A 26,428-nucleotide genomic window follows, 5' to 3' on the forward strand; every position below is an offset into this window, starting at 1 on the left:
ACCAAATTATTTTAAATTGGGTGCATTATTTAGGTTCTTAACCAAGCAATATAAGCATTCACTTGCCATTTTTAATTCTTCTAATATAAGTGAAGTACTCTAGATTATTATATAATTAAATAATAAATTCTTTTCATTCGAAAAATTTTCAAAAGAACATTTTAATTTTTTTCGGAAGTTTAAAAAAAATGAAGAATACAAAATAAAATGTAACAAAAATCAAGAGTACAATGTATAGAATAAAGTAATACTTGTAACAATATTCAGTGCGTTAAAAGCTTTAAATGTTAAAGATTTAATTTTTTCTTTCATCTGAGAAAAAGAATGAAATAAAAATAAAAATGTTACACTTTTTGTTTTGCTTTTTGTGACACATCATCGCGATTTATTAACACAAAACAATAGGTTGAAATGTAGTACACAGTTGTTCCCTACAAATCAGTGCAACAAACTTTTTTTCTCTAAAACTTCACAGGTAACACTGGAAAAGCTGACTTTTTTTTCCATACCTAGAATGACAGCTGGCACAAAAATGTACGATTGCAGAGCTTTCGAAAAATTGGCGGAATTATACAAACATGTATTCATAAAATTCTTGAAATAAATAAATAGTAGTTAAAGTAATTCAGAAATGCTAAGGATTTAAAACTTATGAGAATGAACTTGGAGAAGTATTGCGTTAGGTAAAATATATTTTGTGAGACTGCACTGGCCTGCAACAGGCTGTAGCGCAGTAGTGGAAGAAAATTAAATAAAGAAATGTTTTGCAGATTCATTATTAAAAAATCAAACTTTTAGGGTCAATATGGCAATTTAAGAGGGAAAACTTACATAAAAGAGTGATTTTGTTTTGTAATGATCTCGAAAGTTTAGTTTAGTGTAGTAGTTACTCGTTCAGACTCTCTTTTTTTTTGTTTCGTGACGATATTTTCTTATAATCAGAATTTCTAGTTTTTGTACTCTTGTTTTCGTGAAAATTGATGCTTAACAGATTATACTTTTATAGAGAGAAGGTGCCTTCATCACCTGTACGTAAGAGTTTAGCGCGCAAATTTTGAATGAATTTTTTTTCTGATATAGGAAAATGCAATTATGTTCCCGACTGCGGCTTATCAATGCGTAATTATCGTATAATGTAACTTATTAATGCGATTAACGCGTAAATTTCTAATGAAAAAATGCTTCTTTAGACGTTGGAAAACTTATTTATGTTCGAGGCGAAATAAACGATGCTACAAATAGTCTAAATATAGTAGTCTTCACTAAATATAGCAGTCTACAAATTGTAAAATTCCAACCAGTTTGATATAAAACTGTACAGGTTAATAAGTGAAGAAATGTCTCATTGGTAAAAAGTTAGGCGCTAAAGGTTTGTGGAGAATAGTTACTGAAATAATGATGGATTTATGACGCAAAATATTCTTCCTCGCATAAATGTCAATGCAAGAGATTGGCAATACTGAATTTAAGATATGAAATATTCACTGCATAACATTTATTTTTAAGTAATTTATTAACAAAATCGTTACGCATTTTGCAGAAACAATGAAAAATTAAAAAATTGGTTTTTAAATTTGACTATATATTTGGAAATGATTGATTAGATACTGTGTGGTTTGTTTCTGAGACACATTTATGAGCCAACCTATAAGCAAATCGTTTTTTCTTTTTTCTTTTTTTTTAATTATTATGATTTTTACTCCAGTACAGATAGAAAATAAATTCAAATTGCTTTAGAGAATTAAATATTAACGCTTTTTTGTAGTCTTGAATTTGCCTGTAATGTGAGTTTTTTCATTAAGACAAGAGATATAACTTTGATTTCATTTCATTGACCGTTACAATCACTATTAACATATTCTTCGCAACTTTTCCCATAACACACTATATTCGAAACTGTTTCACAGTGTACATAACGAATTTCGCACTGAAAACTAAGATGACTTTTTGATTGTCTGTTTATCCTCACGTTGATGCATGCATCAATACTTCACATAAAACAACATGAGTTTAGAATTTTAGAGCATGTGGTGTATGGAATGGAATCTAGATAGTTTTCGTAAATGCTCAGCAAAGTACGTGGTTAATCATCTAGAATAGAAAAAAAAAGAAAAGAAAAATATTTAGTATAAGCCAACGATATACAATTACTAGAAATATTAGAATATTCAGTTACATTTATAAATAATAATAAATGTTATTTTTATCATTAAAAATATATTATTTATTGTTTATATTACACACCTAATGCGTAATTATTGTTATATATTACACATTAGGTTCGAAGCACCAGGTTTTTCTTTATTTTCGACATTTTGTATTGAATTATTATTATTTGGAAAAATGAAGCCGCATACTCAACACATTATATAGCTGATTTTTTTCCCATTTTTTTTTCGTATCTTATTTTGCATTCTGCCTTGTACATCACGCGTTATGGGGCTTAAAACAATTCTTTATAATCACTATATACGTAGAAATTAGTCATATATATATATATATATATATATATATATATATATATATATATATATATATATATATATATATATATATATATATATATATATATATATATATATATATATATATATATATATATATGTATATAATTTCTACGTATATAGTGATTATAAAAATGCACAGTATTCTTTTTTTTCTTCCATGCTATGAAATTTCAAAGCAAATATTATTTTTAATGACTCGTTAATTTTTCTTTTTATATCACAGACAAAAGGCGATTAATCGAATGGTTACATCTCTTACGTTTGTGCTCAGAATTTTAAAAATCATTTAAAAACTATGTGTCAGCATAATGTCCCTGCAAATGGGGTGAAAAAACAAACAAAAAGAGATGTCTAACTTTTCGATTGACCCCTGGAGACTCGAAAAGTCGGTCATCACCACTTCTCAGAGCATTTGTTACTTCCTGGGTATATAAACTAGATATGAATCCGGGATCGGATGGATTTCGTTTGTCTCTTCGACTAATAACATGGGCAGGTGTGAATATTATTCGGTCGTTCTTTTTGCATGGGCTTTCGTTTTCATTGTCAAGGTACAAACTCAGACTCTCTTGCTCGGAGCATGCCCAAATCCTCCTATGCAACAAAATTTTTCAACTCAGGATGTAAGTAAACACATTCGATTATTATATATATTGTTCCAAAGTAAATTATAGTATGTTTAACGTCATTTTAAATCAATCGCTGTTTGATTGAATGCATGTGTTCATTTTATTAAAGAGAGCCATCCACCCGAATTGCCAATACGTAACAAAATAAAACGAGAAATGCGGAAAATGTATTTTAGCTAACTGTAGTAAGGTATTTAAAAAGGCATTATTTTAAATTCCTTTTTTCAAAATCAATGTTCAGAGTTGTGTGTTTCCCTAAATAATAGGAATCACCTCTTTCAATGACATTCATAGAAAATTAAACACGGATGGAGGATGCTTGGCCTCTCTCGTTTCTTGTTGCTCTGCAATCCAAGAAATAACTTGCTGAAAGTATTAAGTATTCTTGCCTATTCATAATTAAATGATCATTTAATCATTCATGTGTTAGCCTTATAGGAACGTATAGAGCCTCATACCTAGAATGACAGGAGGGAACAGAGTGTCCCCTTAATTGTTTTGGTAGGCACCCTATAAAACCAGGTAGGTTTGGGTATGTGGTACCCTTCACTAAGCATAAGATATATCAGTTTCATTAAAAAACGAAATCATTTCAACTTATCTATAATTATTATTTATAGAAAAAAAGAAACTCAAATATCTTAGAAACTAATGAATAAGAATCATTGAAAAGTCAGTGCTCCGTTTAATCTAATATTTTCGGTAACCAAATCGAACTAAATACCATAGAATTTTGAAGATTAAATCTTCAATATATTTTTTATTAGATTAATAATGATTATATTTTAGCATTTTGGATGACTTATTGCCTTTATTACACACTGTTTCTTTCAGAATTCATAGATATACAATGATGTTCAGTTTTTCTAGTGTTGAATGGTTAATTATATTTATTATTTATTTTGCTACATTAAGTGCAGTTTGCTCAAAATATTTCATGAAATATTGTGATTTAGGATTTATTTTTGACGTGTAATTATGTAAGTTGATATCTTAGATTGATTTCGTTTTAAAGATTTTTTTTAGATATTAAAAAATTACTTTTTTCTCTTACTGACTGATTTGAAAGTAAATCTGAATCTGAAATAATCTGAGAAATAGATTTTTCACAACTTTAGAAATAAATCATTCGTTTTGCATGAAGGAATCCTTTGAAAAGGTTCTACATTAAAACGCTTTTGATCTCTATATGCAATTTTTTTTCAACAATAATTTTTTCGAATTTTTTCACATTGTATTTAATTAATTTATTTTTCTTTATAAGAAAATGTCTTTGATCGCTTTTCACAACGACTTTACGTCTTAGCGGGAGGCTATAAGTATTAAACTACATTCAAAATTTTCCTTAAAAAAATAAGTAGAAGGGATATACGTGTAATAGCACTGCGTCGACTGGTCATACGAATGCTGCTCTCGATGCACACCTACCAAAACTCTGATGTAATTATTTTAGAGAATTGTTTGTTAAAATAACAGAGTTTGTCAAAATAATGACTGACATTTCACAAAAAAAGTTAATCATAAAAATTTTCAAACAATATGTTTGATAAATTTATTGCATCATTTGAAAAGCAAGCTACCAGAATGGCTATAAATTAGGACCATATACGACATAAGAAATTAAGGGCTTATGTCATTCTTCATTCATTCAATGAGAATTCAATGTGTTTTAATTTATTGTTTGATAACATCAACTGAAATAATGGTTTAAATAATTTGTTTGAAACTTTTTCTGAATCAAAAGACAAAATTTCGGTCGTTAGAAAGAATGGTTCAGCGTGGACGGTTCAATGTGGTGAATTTTGATAGGAGAAAAGAAGATTTCCTCCCCAAATTGATTCACTGATAAGAGAAAGATAATTTCTTCTCCAGGCTCGTTAATGGTATGACTCGTTAATGGTATGTAATGGTATCATTACATGCCATTAACGAGCTCGAACACAAAGAAATACAATTCGAATCTAAGCTCGTTAATGGCATGTAAGGATTTAGCTGTGGTAGTAAACTTAACCTGGTGGTGTTCAAGTTGGATTTTCTAGCTGGACAATGTCATTCTCCACCAGGGATTCGTAAATGGTATATATGTCGTGTATTACATGCCATAAATAAATATGGCTGGTATATTGGCTATTAACATTAGTAGCTTTATTTCGGTGGAACATTTTTTATCCAGCATTTTTACATATTTGATTTCTTTTCCCTGTATGGGGTGGGGCGCTGCAGATCGTAAATAGTTATTTATAAATACAATTTCTTTATATCTGTTTAGTTCGAATTGAATTTCTTTGTCTTCATTTATGGCACAAAAACAAGATGGCTTTATTTGAGTGGGGCATACCTTATTTGTCATTTTTATCTTATAGATCAGTTCACTACTAAAAAACAAGACAGATATTTTTCACATCTTGGCACAAAAATCGCATAAAATGTTTTTTCAAACGTTTATGAGATATTTCAGAATTTTTCTACATTGAAATATTAATGAAAATATGGCTATTAAAAATACGTAAGTTGAAAAGTGTAGTAAATGAACGCAAATAAATAAATAAAACAAAAAATAAATAAACAAAAATTAATTTGTCTTTAAAAGAATGGTATAAAAGAAACACTCATGAAAATCTGATCAAATAATTGATGATAATTCCACGTTTCCAATAGACCAACCAAAAGTTGGACTTCTTAGCTGTTATTAATTCATTTTGAGTTTCCTACCTAGATTGAAGCAATTTTCCTTCATTTACCAGAAAATTATCTAGCACATTTTTCTTTAAATAAAAGAAATATATATATTTCTTAAAAATATTTTTTGTCTCAAATTTAAATTCCTTCTCCAATTTTAGTTGGCTAAAATAAATAATATTTAAAGGAAGATGTGTTGAATAATTTCAGAGAAATTTAAAAAAAAAAGAAAAGTTTTCTTGATATTACAAATTTTAAAAATTTGTATATTTTTTTAATGTTTTGCGATATTTTATAATGAGGGGATTATTATAATATACGTTGTTATTTGATAGTTTTTCGGAAGATGGTATGAAGTGGAGAGATCATTCGTGATGGCAGAACTCGGTTGGAGATGCATCACTGTTGACTACAAGGAAGAGGGCAACAGGATAAAAGTAGAAACTGCCGGACAAGCCGTGTAAGTATGCAAAATACATCTTGCAATTTCTTTTAAATGCTACTATAAATTTAATTTTTAATGCAATATTGTGCACATGAAACGTGAAGAAAGTTGATTTGTGCAATGTAAATCTATAATTAATACGAAATTATATATATATATATATATATATATATATATATATATATATATATATATATATATATATATATATATATATATATATATATATATATATATATATATATATATATATATATATATATATATATATATATATATATATATATATATATATATATATATATATATATATATATATATATATATATATATATATATATATATATATATATATGTGTGTGTGTGTGTGTGTGTGTGCAAGAGGGCTCCGCCATCTGCTCGCTACCGCTAGCCAACCCCCGATAATTGCTACGCAATTACATTTTTGTTCGCTTCTCGAACAAACTTAAAGTCATTTTCCTGGAGATAAGCTGGCAATTTTTCATCCTTCAACATCTCATAGAGAGAATATGATTGGATTGTAAAATGTCAGAGGTGCTTATTATAAACATTATAAACTTCTATAAAGCAATTTTAATACAAACAATATTACAAACTTTGATAAAGCGAGGAAGCAATATTATTTAGCACATTACTATAGGGCATTAGCCGGAGATTAATCTCCGTATTCGAAGCACGCATGGCAGAGCCTAACTCAAATCATTGTTAATCTTATAGGATGCCGGACGCTCCCTATATGGTGCTTCATCCCCTCCCCAAAAGAAGACATATAAATAATATTTGCTAAAGATTGAAATTCATTCCAAATATTGATGCTATTATTTTTTTACGATTATTTGGATTACATAATTATGAGATTTCGGCATTTGTTAGCATCTTTTGGTATGCACCTACGAAATTCTACAAATTTTATTTTTATTCTGTATTATAACTCTATTTTTCGATTTTCAAACTTAGTTTGTTGTATTGTCTTATTCGTATTGCTATTATATTATTATATATTGCTTTTATTGAACTAGTTACAATTTATTTTCTTTAATATACTTTTACTTTAGGTAGGAAGTTAGCGTAATAAATAAAAAAATTTTTAAATTTTTTAAGATATATTCTATTTATTTCGTTTTTCTAGGAAATATTATTCATGCATCATAAAATAAACTACTTTTTTTAAACACATTCACTTAAATTTAAACTAAATTCCTTAGATTTTTCAAGTAAACTTTTTAGAGTTTTAAAAGATATTATTTAGTGAAAGTTGATTAATATTACGTCAATAATAATAAAATTAAGAGTTTGTGTGTGCCTCTGGTTTATAACTCCAAAACTGCTTGCCCTGGCGTCCCAAAATTCGGACAGTGGTTGAAAGGGGAAATTTTTGTTTGGCGCAGAGGTGAAAGGCAAAACAAGAAACAGATTCGTTGACAAAGAAATAACATTTAATACAACACAAAATATACAAATAAGCATACACAGAGTTGGTTTTTGGTTTTATTTTTTAAGGTTTTACTTTTTATAGAGCATTTCTTACGGCATTTGTTTTTGCTTCACGTTACTCAACTAAAAGAAACGTTGCTACTCAAATATTTTATAAGTTTATTAAAGACAATCATGATTATTTTTACCTAAAAATCAGTCCCAGTCCCAGTAAAAATTACCCGATCCTAAAAATCGTTCAAAATTTTCAATTATATCGTTTGTTAGAGACGCGTGAAAGTTAGAAATTTTTAATTGGCTACCGTTGCTTCCACCCTAGCCATTATTTCAATTTAAACTGTAGATTATACTGATTTATATGAAATACTTAAAAAAATATTATTGCTGTTGGCTAGATTATGGCTCTAATTAATAAAATAGGAGTTTAAAGCACGTTCTTTATTCATTATCTGAGATAAACTTAGGTGGAAGTATACGTGGACGACGTCGCAATAATTAGTACAGTGAAACCTGCCAAGTTGACCACCCTTGTAAGTTGGACACCTGCATAAGTTGACCTCAATTACCAAGAACGGAATTTTTCCTATATAATATAAAGAAGCAAAACCTTTGTAACTTGACCACCTGTCTATCTTGCATATTGACCACTGAAATAAGTCAATTTTGTCTAGGAGTATTATGAAATTCTGGTTTAAAACTCTCATAAGTTGACTAGACAAAAAAAAATTCAGAAAATTTTCTGTCATTTTGCAATGTATGTTAAAATTTCACTTGTTTGGTAAAATAGGGTAAAAAGCTAATCTAAACCCTTTTGTGAGTTGACCATCTGGGGAAACTGAAGGGGGTCAGCTTTTGACCATTTCTTTCATTCAAAACATTGGGCTGATGTAAAGTCTAAACAACAATGAGGGAATATTTTTGTAACAAATAAGTTTGTAAGTGTAGCAATAACTATTAACAGAATAAATTTTAAAGTGGTCAAATAATTTTGTTTTATTAAAGTTTTCAAATGACTTGTTTTCGTGTTCTGATATTTTAAGAAATTATTTTTATTAAACACTTCACATGCATAACTAACGAAATAATTGTTTCTTAAAAATTAGTTTAAAATTAGAATTATATGTAACAAATTGAAGTTCATTCAGGTTTAAACATGTTTCTTAAGATATTCATTTGGCTATTTGCTAAATAAAATTGTTAAGTCAAGTAAAAAAAAATTTAAGTATATATAGCAACATGATATAGAAAACGATAAAGGAAACAATGACTCCCCCCCTCTATAAGTTGCCGACTTGTCTAAGTTGACCACTAAAGCAAATGCACCACAAGTGGTCAACTTACACAAGTTTTACTGTATTCCTAAAGTTATCTAAAACCATGTGTTTGATTCGTTTAAAGTTATGCGTTTAAAAAATATTTCTGTAAAATTAAGTTACTTAAAACCAACGGTTAATAAAATAAAAAGTAAGGTATGAACTGAAAAGTAAAATTGAAGGAGAAATATTGCTAGTTCGTAATATTATTAAAAAAGTAAAATATACCCATACTATTATTGCCACCAAATATGCTTGATTAATTTTGATAATAGCAACTATTGTAATAAAAAAGTTATTTACTGCTATATGAGCTGAGCGGTTAAGGCACTGAATTGTCATTGTGAAGAATTGGGGTTCGATCTAGGGAATATATTACTAAATTGCATAGAAATCGTTGATTGTAGAGAGAAAATCGATTGCGTAATTGAAATCAGCAACGCGAAAATATCTAATATCCATTCAAGAGTCTCATGCAACAGAAGAAAGGTAAAATGCGTAGAAAGGTAAAATGCGTAGAAAGGTAATTTTTATGCGTAGACGTGTTCAAAAAGCATATTTTAATTTATGTTTTAATTAATTATGCAGTGTTAGAAGAACCATGAATGCACTTGCCACGTTCTCACCGAGTAATCCTGCTAGAATCATTTTGAGAGGAGAAGGCTGTAAGTTTATTTAAATTTTTTTACATTCTATACTATTTACATTCGATATTTTGAAAGTTATATGTACATTGAAACATAGGAAACTCTCTGTTTTTAAATTCCTTACTGGATTTGACTTTCTTTAAATAATTCTTTCATATATGGGTGAGTATTGAAATTTAAATAAGGACTTTCTTATAATCTTTGATAATTTAAAAATTGCCATTTTTCTTCAATAATACCAAATATTTTTTTATTCTTTGATAATTTAAGAGTTGCCATTATCTTTCAATAATTCTAAATTATTCTTCATTAATACTTTTTATTAAATATATAATTCCAAGAAACTAAAGCGGTAAGAAATCGCTTGATTAAAAACTTCATTCGATTCTGAAATATTTCCAAATTGTATATATTTGAAACGATTGAAGTTTTTAATCAAGTAATAATACTTATTATTATTTCAATAGTACCAATGTTTTTATAAAAAACTGATTTTCTAGCTTAAGGCGATGCTCTGTGATAAATTTTTCAATACAGTATGAAAAATAAGATTTCAAGGAGTCATAAAAATAAAGTTTTCAATGAAATGCGTTAATTTTCTAATGAAATATAAAATATAAGGTTTTCATAATAATGAGTAAAGATAAGGTTTACAATGGCGTTAAAAAAATAATACCTCATATGTAATGTATACGTTGATTTCTAGCTTTGCCAACACAAAGTACAAATTACATTCTGTGGACTGATTATGAAAATGCAGCTGTTGTGTGGTCTTGTAGGAATGTCGAACCTCCCATACCTATATCAGGATTTGACTTTTTAAGAAATCTTTCACATACAGGTGAGTTATTTGTTATTTATAAAAAAATGGAGGCATAATGTGAAATTTTTAGTACCTGATTTTATGAAATTTAACTATTTTGTTAACAACAAAACGCCAGTCTCGGATACTAGTACGTCACATTTTAACGAATAATTTCCTTTGCACATTTTAACTCTGCAAATCTGGTTGGTGAAACATGTTTGGGAAAACTATTACAAAATTTTTACTTAGGAAATTTACTAAGATTTTTCTGAAATTTTTATTTTATTTATAATTTCCAATGCCCACTAGTGTTAACATTTCGTCAATTCAGGCATTTACAGGGCAGATTTGTTGGCCACTCTTTCAGGGGTACCAAATTTGGAGGGCCTACTTTGCTCCCACAGTATTAACAGAAAGTGCAGAGAATGAAAGAACATCCATGCCTTGCCCGGGACTCGAACCCAGAACTTTTCTGATGCAAGAGCAGTTCTCTAACCCCTACACAGGCTGGTCGGCATAACGTTTGTACTAGAATCATGAAATTCGAACAGCTGGTGTAACGGGCAACTTTAGCTCTCAGCTCGAGAAAACGTTAAAATTTTAAAAAGTTTTCCGTTCGGGAGGAAAACGCACGAGCAAAAAACAAACTTTCTCATAGGACTTGGTTGTCACATTATTGCAATTTAAACTGCAAATTTTTTTCTTTACAATTATTTAAAAAATATACGTTGTGACTCATAGCTTACAGTTTTGACTCATAGCTTATAGTTACAGTTTTACGTTGTGACCATTCTATTTAATAAAGAAAAGGATTTTTTCTGATAGTTTGTTGCACGATTTTTTTAACGTAACTTTATCTTTAAATTTTTAATTTTATCTCGTAATGTCACAAATGTACCAGCGAAATCAACCAGTAACCAGTATGTTGGGGTGACATCACGGCTAATTAAAATTGCGAAAGTTATCTGAAATCATGGGTTTATTTTGCTTATAGTGACGCTTTTGAAATGGGTTTCTATAAATTGAAATAAAGTTGAGTCAAAGAAAATTTCAATTAAAAAATCATAACGGGCCAATCATCGGTAAAACTTGAATATCATCTGTATGCTACGACCATAAGCATCTTTCTAGGTTCTGCATTGTTTAATCTTTCGCTGTAATCTTTTTAGACAATATAAAAAATTTTTTGGGTCAATTAAAAACTTGATTTTTAAAAACGTGATTTGCTAAAACCTTATAATTTAAAAAAGCCAAATAATAGTAATGATAATACTGATAAACATAATACCAATTCGATTTTTTTGAGCCTGTACGTTGAAGAGATATTCACCAAGTCTGTGATATAAAAGGAAGAGTTAGTATGTTTCTCTTATACTGTTTGCGCCCAAAAATTTGAACAATTACGAGGTATTTTCAAACATTGTACAAATCGTAGACACTCGTACGTATGACAAAAAATCGTACAAAGAAACTTGTACGTTTTAGGGGGAAATTTTGCAAAGCGATTCTTTTCAGGGAGTAACATTACGCATTGTTGCACATAAAATAATGTTTTTATAAGATAGCATCAGGGATGTTTGCTAGCCTGCAGTTCTTTTTTTGAATTAAAAGCGAGTTTCACTGGAAGTTTATTGCACACTTTTATTATTTACCTTTGATTCATTATGCAAGTAAGCACAAGTGAAATCATCCTGCTCGCGAGATGAAGTCATTGAATTAACGTTTTTAAAAGCTATCAAAATCCACAGGTTTATTTTATTTATAGTTAAATTTTTCAAACCTTTTTTATAAATTTCAATAATGTAAAACCAACATGCATTGAAATTAAAAGTTGTGTTCTAAAACTAATCTGCTAGTAAATTGCTAGAGTAACACCTTGACTCTGTGTTTGTTTCCTTGACTTACTTTTGGTTACGAATGATATTAAATTTAATTATTCTTTCTATTGATGAGTTAAACTTTTAAGAATGTGTTTTTCTAAATCTATTATTGTAAAGGTGAAGGGTGAAATACTAAAAAAAAATTACTATGCATTTTTTAAATTGTCATGGTGTATGCCTTTCATTTTGTGCATGATTATTTAGTGTTAAGTAATGCTGTTTCACTGATTAACCTGGGAAACAATTTTTTTCCTGTCGCATAAGGTTTTTTTTCTCCAACAGATCTTAGATACTATCGTATCATTGATTTCAAATCTTTAATTGGCTTCTGTCACCAAGCTGCAATTATTTCAAATGATATTTTTAGTCTATTTTTTATCGAAATGTGCAATTTAAATGCGTTAAACAAGACAAGGGATCACATAAATATTTTATAACCGCAGTTTAACAATCGACCCATTTTTGAGTTCTCGACTACCAATGCTCAACTCTGTAGCCTTGTAATTTTGAACTCAATCTCGAAGACAAGGGAACTCCTGAATCAAGTATTGAAACAAACTAGTCTTCGTGGATGACTTTTTAAAGGAACTAACCCCATTTGTGTTACATGAGAAGGAAAACCACAGAAACCTCCCACGGTTAACTTGACGACAAGCTAACACTAACCCACGATCCATCTACCACTGAGGATATTTTACGTCTGCACTTTTGCTGGTTTGAGTCGGATGTAGAATTCGTATCAATTAGCCATCGCTGGGATTCCATTCCAGGTCATTCATTAGAAGGCGAGGGCTCTATCTCCTGAGCCATCACGTGTGAAAAACTTCTAAGGGAGTTAGGGCACATCAATAAAATTAAAATTGTACAGAAAACTATGCCCAGAAATGTCATCATTCGACACTAGGAGCGCTTAGCTATTACAAACTGTTTCTTCGAGTGCTTCTGTATAAATCATAATGGGAATCACTCCAAACCTCGTACGACGACATTACCGGATACGGGCATGAGTTCCCATGCGATTTCATTCCTGGTGAAGGGTTCCTATGCCATTTCATTCCTTAACTTCCCTAGAAGTTTTTCGCTCGCTTTCGTGATTCACTGTTATATAAAACGCTTTTAAACTTTTGCATTTCACCAAAAAATAGACTAAAAATGTCTTTTAAAAAAATCTGCCGTTACAGGAGCAAAACTAATTTCAGATACCCTCCCGAGTTAAGCAAGATGAAGTATTTGTATAAATGCAACAAAAATGTGTTCCCCAGTGTTGTTTGTATTTATTTTTAAAGCCGTACGAAGAAGGAATATATTTTGAAACATTCATTGCGTTAATTTGTATTTTAGAGAATTTGTGGATCTTGTCCCGTCAGAGGACCCTCAGCCCTGAAATAAAAGAGCAAATATACAGTGTATTGGACACAAATGCCATTAATAGGAGAAGTCTCAGACCTGTACCTCAGGACAACTGTCAGGCTGCAGCAAATCCAACGGAATAGTGAACGACACTTGAAATGCCTTATAACTTTTTGAAATGTATGATTCCGTGTTCATTAACTTATTATCATAATCACTATGTCTGCTGGCAGATGCTACTAGAATGTAACATTTAAGTTATTTATTTAACGTTTAACATGTTGTCCTTGTACAGAATAAAGATTATTGTTCCTGTAAAATTTTTATTGTCTCTTTATGCCAGTTGTAAGACTACATTTTGCTAGATTTAGAATGAAATACTGCTCTAACTTTTTAGTTTGAAGACCCCTTAACATTCAGAGCACCCAATAATGATCATATTTAATGTATATTTTTATTATCTTGGTTATAAATGAAGTAAAAAGAGTATACACATTACGGGTCGCCTGCTAGTATTTAAGCAATAAAAGGCAAAAATGCCGATCGAAATCTGTTAAATCACTAGTAGGGAACTCGGGTCTGAAAATATCAAATATGTTTGATTGCCAGAAAACACAAAGATGAGTTGGAAGGTGATTATTAAAAACATCAAGATTCATTAGGCAATAAAATGGTTACGTTTTTATCCTGCCTTTCTCATTAGTGATTCTAAAGATTTCTATAGCGTGATTTTCTTATTAATTAACACTTCCATTATGTATACTTTTCTGACTTTATTTTAGTCAAAAAACTTAAAAATGTGCATTAAGGGTAGTCGCTATGAGACATCCTGTTTAATTTTTCGCCTACAGAATTTTAGTTTATTTGCAGTATCTTTTTAAAGTAATAAACAATTTTGTGTTCGCACTTTATTATTAAGAAACTTTCTTTTGTATTATAAAGTATACAGCTAATTAAAAAAAAATATTTTTTAAAAAATTTTTTATTGACTGCAAAATATAAGAACTCGAGTGTCCCCTACTTTGCAAATCAGAAAAATGAATTAAATATAATTATTCCTCTTTTTAAGCATAGGATACTTTCGGAGACATAAATTAGTATTTAAGCCAGGAAGGAATTGAAAGCATCATCGCAAATGAACGAATCACTACTGGGGATTGCTGTATTAAAATCATAAAAATTCAAATCATGAAAAACAGAGAGAGGTCAAAAGGTTATCAATCTAAACACCTTCAAGTTTCTTAAGGCGTTTAGATTAATTACCTTTAGACTAAAATCAAATTGGTTTATAATCTTGTCTTCACCACGAGCGATTCAATGTCGTTTTCATCATTCCCTACTTAAATTTTAATTTGATTCCTCCTACTCTATTTGTAAATTTATATATATTTTAAATTTCATACCATAGAAGGATTCTAAAAATATGTGTCAAAGGTGGTATTTACATAACACTCTGCTAATCTCTATTAAACTTTTTTATAAAGCTTTTTAACTTCTATAAGCTTTCCTCAGATTTTGTTTTACTGTGTTTAAAATTCAATAACAATATTCAAACATTTTTAATTAAATTTTATTATTTCATGATTTTTGACAACATCATAAATGACAGAATTTAATAAGATTCCATTAATTAATGTACTCATACTATTAATTTTTTTTATCCTGAAAACGATTATAATTGAACTTAACAATCTTGATCGGTATGAACCAAAGTTTTGCGATCAATATTGTTGTCATCCAATAATTTATATATGTTCTCCTTTGCAGTTTCTTCTAAAGCTGTTTCTCGAGATAGAATCCATACAAATTCTGCAAGATACACACATTAATGCAATTTAAAAGTGTATTAATAGAGAGTATTAAGAATAGAATGATTCATTCAATTATAAATGAATTAATAAAAATTGGATCATATGACCTGTATAGTAGCATTTTTTAATATTGGAAATTCAAATATGTTAAATTCACAAATAATAAGATCTTTTTCAGAATAAGTTTTTATTCATTTATAAAAATATGAGATGTAATTATAATATTTTTTAAAACAACTTAACTTAATTTATTATTTTTTACTATTACTCACTTTATTATTATTTAATTTATTATTATTTTATTTATTATTATTTTATTTCTTATTATTTTATTTCTCATTATTTTATTTCTTATTATTTTACTTATTATTTTATTTCTTATTATTCTATTTGTTATTATTTTATTTGTTATTATTTTATTTATTATTATTTCAGTTATTATTTTTATTTATTATTCTTTATTATCTAATTTATTATTGCTTATTTTATTATGATTTAATTTATTATTTTTTAATTTATTGCTATTATTTTCTAATAATAAATATTCAAAGTATTATCTTATAATAATTTAAATATTTATTATTAGAACATTATTATTAAATTTATTATGCGCAGACCCATTAACTATAAGCTTCTCATTCATTGAAAACCTGCCAAAATTAAAACATAGATTTACAATTAAATATAATAATTTATTATTTATCATTTTATAATTTTTTCGCAAATTCATTTTCGCCTAACATTTCAACAAAATCATGCTTTGCTGAAATGCTTTAAATAAAACCATCTTTTGACCGGCCTTCCTCTTTTCTTTCGGCCCTGGCACTGCCCCTTGAATATTTTCTTAGTGCCTCTGTTTTCTTCCATTCATTTTTATAGTCCACTTACTCTATAAAAATACAAACTCGTATGCATAATTAAATGAATAAAAGCAAATTCTGAAAAATTCTTTAAAGTTTACCTGGAACGCTCAGTGTACTCAATTGAGGACAATAAAATATAATGTTACATAAAAAGAAAAGGAACAGTAGGAAACAAATTTGTTTAGCGCTATATATTGAACTATACTCTTAAGAGTAAAACTGTAATAAACGAAATAATTTGCCTCAATTTTATTTGATAGGACAATACAAAAATAGAAGAGGTTTGTGTGAGGCTAGAAAAATCACAAAATGGCGATTCTAATAACAAACCAAATATAGCACCACATTTATCAAAAATATGGAGATATGTTGATAGTGCTGCCAACTATCTTCCCAAGAAAGAAAGAGCATTTCTAAATTAAAAATAAAAATTTTACATCATGTTTTAGGGACTGTCCTCAATTGAGGACAGTGGCCGTTAATGAGCTAAGAGAAAGTAGTGAGTTTTTTAATTATTAAAAAACAAATTTCTCACGATATTAGAATTTTTTGCTTATCACTACAGATTACTTCAATAATAAAGACTAGAATTTAGCTATAATGAATCATAGACCAACCTCCAGATGCAAGTTGAGGTATTTCATCTGTTATGTTAGTAGCAAAATCTTGCCAAAGTTGTTTTATCGTCATGTAAGAAAAATTCAGTTAAAGGAGAAAATGAAACAAGTAAAAAATTGCTTTATTATTAATTACTTTGACAATTAAGCTTGTAATTTTCTTTTATTAAATATTTTCCTCATAATTCTTCCTTATTTAACTTTCAGAATAAAATGTTTACCTAAAACGCAAATTTTTATTCAAACTCTGGACAATGAAAAATCGTGTGAGAACTCAAAATTTTATACTTACTGGTATTATATTTTACTTTCAACTTTGCAGGAACGTTTTTATCAGGTATAGTAGCTTTTCCTTCAATGGAATTCTTTTTACCTGTCCTGTGATTAAGATGAGAAAATTATATTGATAATTGTTTGATTATTTAATAAAATAATGATCCAGAGGAAATCTTGATGACAGATGGAGAATGAATATCGTACATTTCAGTAAAAATTAGTTCATTTGCTGGTAGTCTAATACAAAATCGGCGAAAGATTAGATCCCTGTCACTTTTTAACTAGATACACTTTGAAAACATTTTTTAAAATATTTAATTTAGTCCAAATATTGCAAAATCGAGTACAGAGGTGGAGCTCATATCGTCAGTTTTAGAAGTATACTTTGAAGAAAATAATAAATGCTATGTAGTTGTCATTCATTATCGTTAAAATAAAAAAAAAATTGAATGGTGTTTGTTCTTCATGTTTGCTTTATTTCAAGACTGGTGACCATTTTGCAAACTTTTTTCATTATGGGATTTATTTGAAACTATTTTCAAAGGAAAAAAGCGGATGTTTATTTTAAAATAATCGTATGTAAAAAATTTCGATATTTATCTATCTATCTATATCTATCTATCTATCTATCTATCTATCTATCTATATATATATATATATATATATATATATATATATATATATATATATATATATATATATATATATATATATATATATATATATGTTATATATATATATATATATATATAATATATATATATATATATATCATAAAAAGCTTTAATTAATCTTTTTATGTTAGTTTCTTTGTTATAAAACTTCATCCTTATTAATTATTCTAATTGAAATGCCTTCTCACACTTTTAAATTCACATCCTGTCCTTAAATCTATTTTTGGCTCAAATATGCATTAATTTAAAGCAGGACATTTTTCCCTTTAATCTTCTTAGGAATCACTCGACCTATTTCATAAACCAATAGTAATTTCTAAGATTTCCCTATGTCCCTAAATTGAAACATTTTACGGATTTACTTTGCAAGATTTTCCCTAACATATAATCGTGAAGCACAACTTTTCGTGTACTTTCATGACTGCTCTGTCCAATTATTAATAAATAAATTTTGCACCCTCCTTCCCTGCCTAAGACCTGTTTTAATCCATCCACTCGGCAACGACGTTATAAGTCGCCAGGATTAAAAGGTCGGGAAGGGGGTACGGTACATCGAAGATATGTAATATCTCATTAAAATAGTCATCTTAAAATTTGAAAATAAATCAACTTCGGAAGAGGGTACATCAAAAATATGGAATATCTCATTTATATGGACAGTGGAAAATTTATCAGTCAAACTCTTGTGTTCATGGAATTGTGTTCATGGAATTTCAAAGCACTTTCATCTATGATGTTGCGGTTTTCAAAATATCTTCTTGGACTAATTCGAACTTTTTCAAGAATCCTTTGTGGAATTTTTTTTTACAATTCTCATAAAACAAGTTCTTAAATTTTCATTGATTAATAAAGAAAAAAGCACTCTTGTAAATAAACAAAAATCACAGATTATGATTTTAATTTTTCTTCTCATACTTGATGTTTTAATTGAAACAATTACTTTTTATACATCGATCGTATTTACTGTTGAAATTTTTTCTTCCTGAAATTTTTATTTTCAGTGAGCTGATTGCTTTGATTGGCATAAAAAATGTTTGAAGAAATTATTTTTATGTTTATTGCTTTGTGTGTCATAGTTTCTATGATTTATTGATTAGTAGAATTTATATTTTTGGTTTACTATAGTGTGTAGGGTTAAGATGAAAATGCCATTAAATTTTTTCTCTCCTCTGCAACTGCAATAATTATTGAAATTCAATTTTAATATATGAATGCAATTACGTTGTGGCAGATTTTAAGCAAAGAAATGTTAAAATTAATGCAAATAATTTGGAAAATGAATAAAATACTTGTTGTTAGAATTTGAATTGAAATGTGAAGCCAGACATTAATGCTTGAGTCCAACGTTGGTAAATAGTTCATAGCTCAGTTTCTAGCTCAGTAATTTTCATTAACAAAGTTTCTTATTGCTGAGAGTCAATTCCAACATAAAGATAAAGTGACCAAACACAAATTAAAAAGTAATAGTAACAAAATACACTTCAAAAACACGTTTAAAATAGAAATAAAAATATTAGAATAATGAGTGCTCGATTGTGATAAATTAAATTACCAATTAAGATCTCAGTACAAAAATTACTTAAAAAATATCCGAACCGAAATTTTTGAAAAAGAAAAGAAAAATTATGTCCGAAAAGAAAGATGTAAACGTAAACAAACAAAAGGTAACTTGCAAATTAACCAAATTTGCACTTCAGAATAAAAATAAGGAAAATGGCTAGATCAGTCAAAAATTAAGAACTGATTTACCTTAATACCATATTAAATTTGAAAGCTTGTTTTGGATTTCAATTAGTGATTAATAGTGTTAAACGAGTTGCAATGCAAAATCTGAGAAGATTGATCATCTTTTCTGATTGAAAAACAATTTGTCCTGACGCATTTTTCCTGAAATCCGGGTTAATGACTGTAATAAAAATACCAAGAAAGAAAACAAAAGTATAAAAAAAAATATGGAAAGTAGAATGGAAAGAAAAATAAAAGAGAGAAAAGAAAAAATTTTACAGAAAGCAAATTTCGGACATAAGAAAAAGAAAAAAAATTTCCCGGATATTTTGCTATTAAAGTGATAAATATGATAGGTAAATAATAAAGTGAAATAAAGACAATACTGAAATTTTGGACTTCACAATAACAACCACTGTGTCATTTTTTATTTTATTTTGTTTTCAAACAAGGTAAACAATACTCAAGTCTAATTTCAGATTGTAATTTTTCCTGTTAAACTGTTTTTTGTATTTTATGTTTTAGTTACAGCATTTTTAAAATTTTTTATAATCTTGATTGAAGAGTTAACTTAAATTGTGTTATTATGAAGAATACTTCGTATGGTGAAAAAACTGTTGTTATCTTCAAATAAAAGACTTTTGAAACTGAAAAAACTGTTAAGTCAAAAAAAAATTTGAAAATGAAAATTTTAAATATGCAGATAATGCTACTGCAGATTTTTAATTGTGTTAAAATTTTTACCAAGAGTACAAATGTGTATTTTTTTTTACAATTCATTTATCTTTTATATAATGTTAATGTTACAAATTTGATTCTTTTCATTTTAATTGTATCACAGGGAAAATTTTGCAAATGTATTATTTTTAAAATTTTTAGATATTGGTTAAAATTTTTCGATGAGGGCGGATGTCACATAAAAAGCTTCAATTAATCTTTTTATGTTAGCTTCTTTGTTATAAAACTTCATCCTAATTAATTATTCGAATCGAAATGCTTTCTCACACTTTTAAATTCACATCCTGTCCTTAAATCTATTTTTGGCTCAACTATGCATTAATTTAAAGCAGTTCATTTTTCCCTTTAATCTTCGTGGGAATCGTTCGACCTAATTCATAAACCAATAGTAATTTCTAAGATTCCCCTCTTTCCCTAAATTGAAGCATTTTAGTTTGCAAGATTTTCCCCAACATACAATCGTGAAACACAACTTTTCGTGTACACTTTCATGACTGCTCTGTCTAATTATTAATAAATAAATTTCGTACCCTCCTTCCGTGTCTAAGACCTGTTTTAATCCTTTCACTCCCCAACGACGTTATATATATATATATATATATATATATATATATATATATATATATATATATATATATATATATATATATATATATATATATATATATATATAGAGAGAGAGAGAGAGAGAGAGAGATTTTTTTACTCCTGAGTTTATCATTACATTGTTACATTGTAGTCACCTTTAGCTGTGTAGTTTGCTGTACTGAATTTTAGGGAGAAAAAAATATAACTTTTATTTTGGTTACCTTTTGTTTATTCCTGAGTTCACCACTACAATGTAGTCACCTTTAGCTGTGAAGTTTGCTGTATTGCATTTTAGTCCAGCTTTATATTTGTCAGCTGGATATTTTTCAAGTATGTACCACACACCAATATACTATAAAGAATCAAGTTAAAAATTACTCCGTAAAATAATATTGCATAAGATATGACATCATGTATCGTTTTCAAGTTTTGATAAATGTAATTAGCTAAACTTTTAATTCCTGAACCCAAGGTATTTTTTAAAAAAAAGTTAAATAGCACAGTTAATGACGTTTAAAATTTTGCCAACGACATTTTTGCTTAAGGAAAAAAAAATAATAAAAGCAAATGATCCAATTTCTTATAAAACTTATTTTGCCACTATTTCCTTTAATCATAAATATATTTCGATAAATTTTACTAAAGTACATAAATTTTTAATTAATATATTTTTCGCATGAAAATACCGAGCAAATATTCAAAACTAGTTGTTTAATTTAAACCTATAAATAACACAATTAATTAACAAAACAACAGTATTTGAAAGGCATAAAAACTGTTACGTACGCTATATATTTGGAAATTCAATTATAATAAAAGTGGATTAATACAAAAGTAAAACAATGCAAGTGAATGACCCCGCTGTTATGGCCCTGCTCTTAAAAAAAAAAATCAAAAAAAAAATCCGAATTAAATTACTATATGCACTAAGAGGGAGGGTACTTTTCACCCTAAAATCCTTTTTTAAATCTAATATTTTGTTTTCTAAGCACCGCTACAAAAAACTAAAATCCCTTATTTTTTGCAGTGATATTTATTGTAAATCACTGAATTACTGTAATTAAATGTACATTACTTTAAAAAGTAAGGTATAAAGTTTTGTGTTAAAAATGTGTTTTGCGCTAAAAATGTATTTTACCATTCAAGGAAATTTACGGTGAAATAATTACCCCGCACCATTGGTACCAGGTGACGCAAAATTCCTGATGCAACTTTTCTTCCGTCCTGCAAATTTCCCGTTCGTGGTGTGCCTCCTTCCTGGTGTAGCAATTTTGATGGTCAGTAGTGTATTTAACTAAGCTACTATTTCTAACAATAATTAACTGGTTATCTATTTCATACTCGGAAAATAGTTTAGCTTTAGATAATCAAAATTTGTGTCGATTTCTTCGACATTTTTTTTAAAAATTACGTAAATTAAAATTCAGTGAAAAAGTTTTTAAAATATTTACCGTCTTATTTTGTTTCATTTCAAAACTTTTTTTCCCTTTCAACTGGATTGAATTACGTCTCGGAATTATATGTCTTGGTATAAGTCTTGAAGAAGTACGTCCAGGATATTAATTGCAACAATTTTTATTAAAAATATAGATAGATCTCAATGTGATATTTTCATAAAATTTATTAATAGAATGAAACAGTTGGTAGTTTTTATTCCAGGCCACATAAAACTGGAGTGAAATAAATTGTTTAATTGAGAGATCACATTAAGTATTTTGTTTAATAACAAAACTACAAACTGTAATTATGGTAAGAACAATTAAACTAAACTACTGTTTCTAACAATAATTTACTGATTATCTTTTTTATGCGTTTTTAGTTGTCTTATGTGCTCAAGAGAATCAAGAAATAGTTTAGTTTCAGATAATGAAAATTTTTGTTTATTTCTTGTATATTTTTTTCTAAAAGTTTAAGTGAATTGAAATTATTCAAAATATCATTTAAAACACTTATCGTCTTTTATTTCTGAATAATTTTTTCCCTCTTTGTGCTAGATTGAGTGAAATAGAATAAAATCAGCGAAAGAAATTACATTAAAAAATGACTAACCTTGCTGACATCAAAATTTTGCTTAACTGGTACATCAGGGCAACCACCTCCACTTACTCGTTGCGCAGTAACTAAGCCAATAGTTACTACTATCAACGTTAAAAAGAGAATTTGTTGCATAGTTATTCAATGGAGACAAACAAGTTACTGTACTTTTCTTCTCAATCCGTTTGAATACTAAGTTATCGATCTGATAGGAATATTATCTGTTTTTATGATATTTCGCAGGTGTTTATAAAGACTTATATAAGTCCATTACCTTATTATTTCTTTTTTAAATTTGTGACTATCATGTGTAGTTGGTCCTCAACTTAAAGAGCTTGGTAAAATGACATGATAATCGCGTCACGAATGTTTTCCTTCCTTTATACAAAAATAAAATACAAAAAGGAAATTGTAATAATTGTTGTGAATGATGAAAAGACGTAATTGTGTTCAATAAGTTTATTTAGAATAAGCTTATAAATATTTTAAGTACTGAGAAAAGCATAATGCATAACAATTACATTTGACTACGAAACTAAAGAGAGAACACCTTAGATACCTCTTTCATCGATTATCTCTTCAAATGTTTATGCATAATTATGCTCAACTTACCCCCAATCAATCAGACAAAAGTTTTCTTAAAAATTTTATTACCAGCCTAAAGCAAGAGACCCATTTCGTGGTTGCACGGCTCTGCTCAACTCTGCATGCTATGTTCTTCTCTATACCCTTGTAATTTTGAACCCAACCCTGATGACAACGAAATTTCTGGTTCACACATTAAGCAAATTAGTTTTCATGGTGGACTTTTTGATACAACTAACCTTATTTGTGTCAAATAAAGAGAAAAATTACGAAAAGCTCTCATGGTTAGCACGACAGCAAGGGAATTTTAACCAGAGATAATGAATAACGAATGATGAATAATTTCTCACAATCTTCCTGAATAATGAATAAAGATTTATTTATTAGTCAGAAATGTTTCTTAGAAATAATAGAATAAATTATTTATTATTTTCAATCATTTTTTATTCATTTGTCAGGAATAACTGAATAATTTTTACTGCTCAACAGAAATGGGCACGGAATACTCTAATTGACTATGATTATGATAACTACAAATAAAACGTACATGGTAATAAACTACTTGTAATTATTTTTATAAGTTATAAATAACGATTTCAGATAAAAAGTGATTATGATTACCTGTAATCACAACAAGATGCGATAACTGGTGTACGGTTACAAGTAAACGAAATCTTTTATTTTAAACAATCAATGTAATCAATGTGCAAGATTATAAGCAGTCATTTTAACCAGCAATCATATTGTGAAGAATAATTGTAAAAATAGTTACTGCACGAATACATAAATATGTTGTACATCAACTGCTCTGTATTTTTATGCGTATACATACACGAGCAAGCACTGTACATAAATACTTTCATGAATAAGTAAAAAAAGTTGAATGTTTATATACATTGTAAATCCGTACATAGTATATAGTATATCCGTTCTTACGTACAGTGTATGTTCAAGTGCACATGCATACGTAAATAGAACCCAGAATGCATGTAATTTTGCATGCATGTTCGCAAAGTTTCCATAACTTCCCTAGAAGTTCTTCGCGCATTTTCGCGATTCACTGTTATATAAAACGTTTTTAAACTTTTACATTTCACCAAAAAAATAGACTAAAAATATATTTAAAAAAAATCTGCAGTTTTAGGAGCAAATCTAATTTTAGATACCCTCCCGAGTTAGGCAAGATCAAGTATTTGTATAAATGCAACAAAACTTTGTTCCCCAGTGTTGTTTGTAATTATTCTTAAAAACCGTACGAAGAAGGAATATATTTCAAAATATTCATTGCCTTAATTTGCATTTTAGAGAATTTGTGGATCTTGTCCCGTCAGAGGACTCTCAGTCCAGAAACAAAAGAGCAAATATACAGTGTATTGGACACAAATGCCATTAATAGAAGAAGTCTCAGACCAGTACCTCAAGACAACTGTCAGGCTGCAGCAAATCCAACGGAATAGTGAATGTCACTTGAAATGTCTTGTACGAATTAACTTCATTAACTTATTATCACAATCATTATGTCTGCTGGCAGATGCTACTAGAATGTAAAATTTAAGTTATTTATTCAACGCTTAACATTTTGTCCTTGTTGTACAGAATAATAATAATTGTTACTGTAAAATTTTTATTGTCTTCTTTTGCCAGCTTTGATGGCATTTTGTTAGATTTAGAATGAAATACCACTTTAACGTTTCTGTTTGTAAACCCCTCAACATGCAGAGTGCCCAGTAATGATCATATTTAATGAATATTTTTATTGTCTTCATTTTAAATGAAGTAAAAATAGTATGCACATTACGGGTCGCATGCAAATATTTAAGCAATAAAAAGCAAAATGGCGATCGCAATCTGTTAAATCACTAGTAGGGAACTCGGATCTGAAAATATCAAATATATTTGATTGCTGGAAAAAACAAAGATGAGTTGAGAGGTGATTATTAAAAACATCATGATTCTTTAGGCAATAAAGACGTTTTGACGTTTTCATCCTGCCTTCCTCACAAGTGATTCTAAAGATTTCTATAGCTTGCTTTTCTTATTAATTAACACTTCCATTATGCATACTTTCTGTCTTTATTTTAGTCAAAAAACTTAAAACTGCGCATTAAGGGTAGTCGCTATGAGACATCCTGTTTAATTTTTCACCTACAGAATTTTAGTTTATTTGCAGTACCTTTCTAAAGTAATAAACACTTTTGTGTTCGCACTTTATTATTAGGAAACTTTCTTTTGTATTATAAAGTACACAGCTTATTTTTAAAAAAAATATTTTTTTAAATTTTTTATTGACTGCAAAATGTAAGAACTCGAGTGTCCCCTACTTTACAAATCAGAAAAATGAATTAAATATAATTATTCCTCTTTTTAAGCATAGGATACATTCGGAGACATAAATTAGTATTTAAGCTAGGAAAGAATTGAAAGCATCATCGCAAATGAACGAATCACTACTGGGGATTGCTGTATCAAAATCATAAAAATTCAAATCATGAAAAACAGAGAGAGGTCAAAAGGTTATCAATCTAAACACCTTCAAGTTTCTTAAGGTGTTTAGATTAATTACCTTTGGACTAAAATCAAATTGGTATATAGTCTTGTTTTCACCACTGGCGATTCAATGTCGTTTTCATCATTCCCTACCTTAAATTTTAATTTGATTCCTCCTACTCTATTTGCAAATTTATACATATATTTTAAATTTCATACTATAGAAGGATTCTAAAAATATGTGTCAAGGGTGGTATTTACATAACACTCTGTTAATCTCTATTTAACCTTTTTTAAAGCTTTTTAACTTCTATAAGCTT

General features: G+C 28.4%; 2 protein-coding genes across 3 annotated transcripts; one reads left to right on the plus strand and one right to left on the minus strand.

Moving 5' to 3' along the window:
• Positions 1-1,785: 1,785 nt before the first annotated feature.
• Positions 1,786-23,227, minus strand: LOC147815822 (apolipoprotein D-like). Of its 2 annotated transcripts, none has more exons than XM_087157467.1 (3): positions 23,052-23,227; positions 21,224-21,354; positions 1,786-2,091 (listed from the first exon to the last, which is right to left on the minus strand). In XM_087157467.1, the coding sequence occupies exons 1-3, from the start codon at positions 23,169-23,171 to the stop codon at positions 2,088-2,090; spliced, it is 255 nt and encodes an 84-aa protein (XP_087013593.1). In that variant the 5' UTR covers positions 23,172-23,227; the 3' UTR covers positions 1,786-2,087. The 2 variants fall into 2 exon arrangements, with proteins under 2 accessions (XP_087013593.1, XP_087013592.1); XM_087157466.1 differs by lacking the exon at positions 1,786-2,091 and adding an exon at positions 17,144-17,379.
• LOC107449848 (apolipoprotein D) lies at positions 2,734-14,030 on the plus strand. The gene is made up of 5 exons (XM_016065510.4): positions 2,734-3,130; positions 6,151-6,275; positions 9,617-9,693; positions 10,382-10,516; positions 13,702-14,030. The coding sequence occupies exons 1-5, from the start codon at positions 2,996-2,998 to the stop codon at positions 13,851-13,853; spliced, it is 624 nt and encodes a 207-aa protein (XP_015920996.2). The 5' UTR covers positions 2,734-2,995; the 3' UTR covers positions 13,854-14,030.
• Positions 23,228-26,428: the final 3,201 nt, after the last annotated feature.

This window comes from Parasteatoda tepidariorum, chromosome 2 (assembly GCF_982258835.1).
Source record: "Parasteatoda tepidariorum strain Cologne lab strain chromosome 2, Ptep-v5.0, whole genome shotgun sequence".
In the NCBI taxonomy this organism is placed as follows: Eukaryota; Metazoa; Arthropoda; class Arachnida; order Araneae; family Theridiidae; genus Parasteatoda; species Parasteatoda tepidariorum.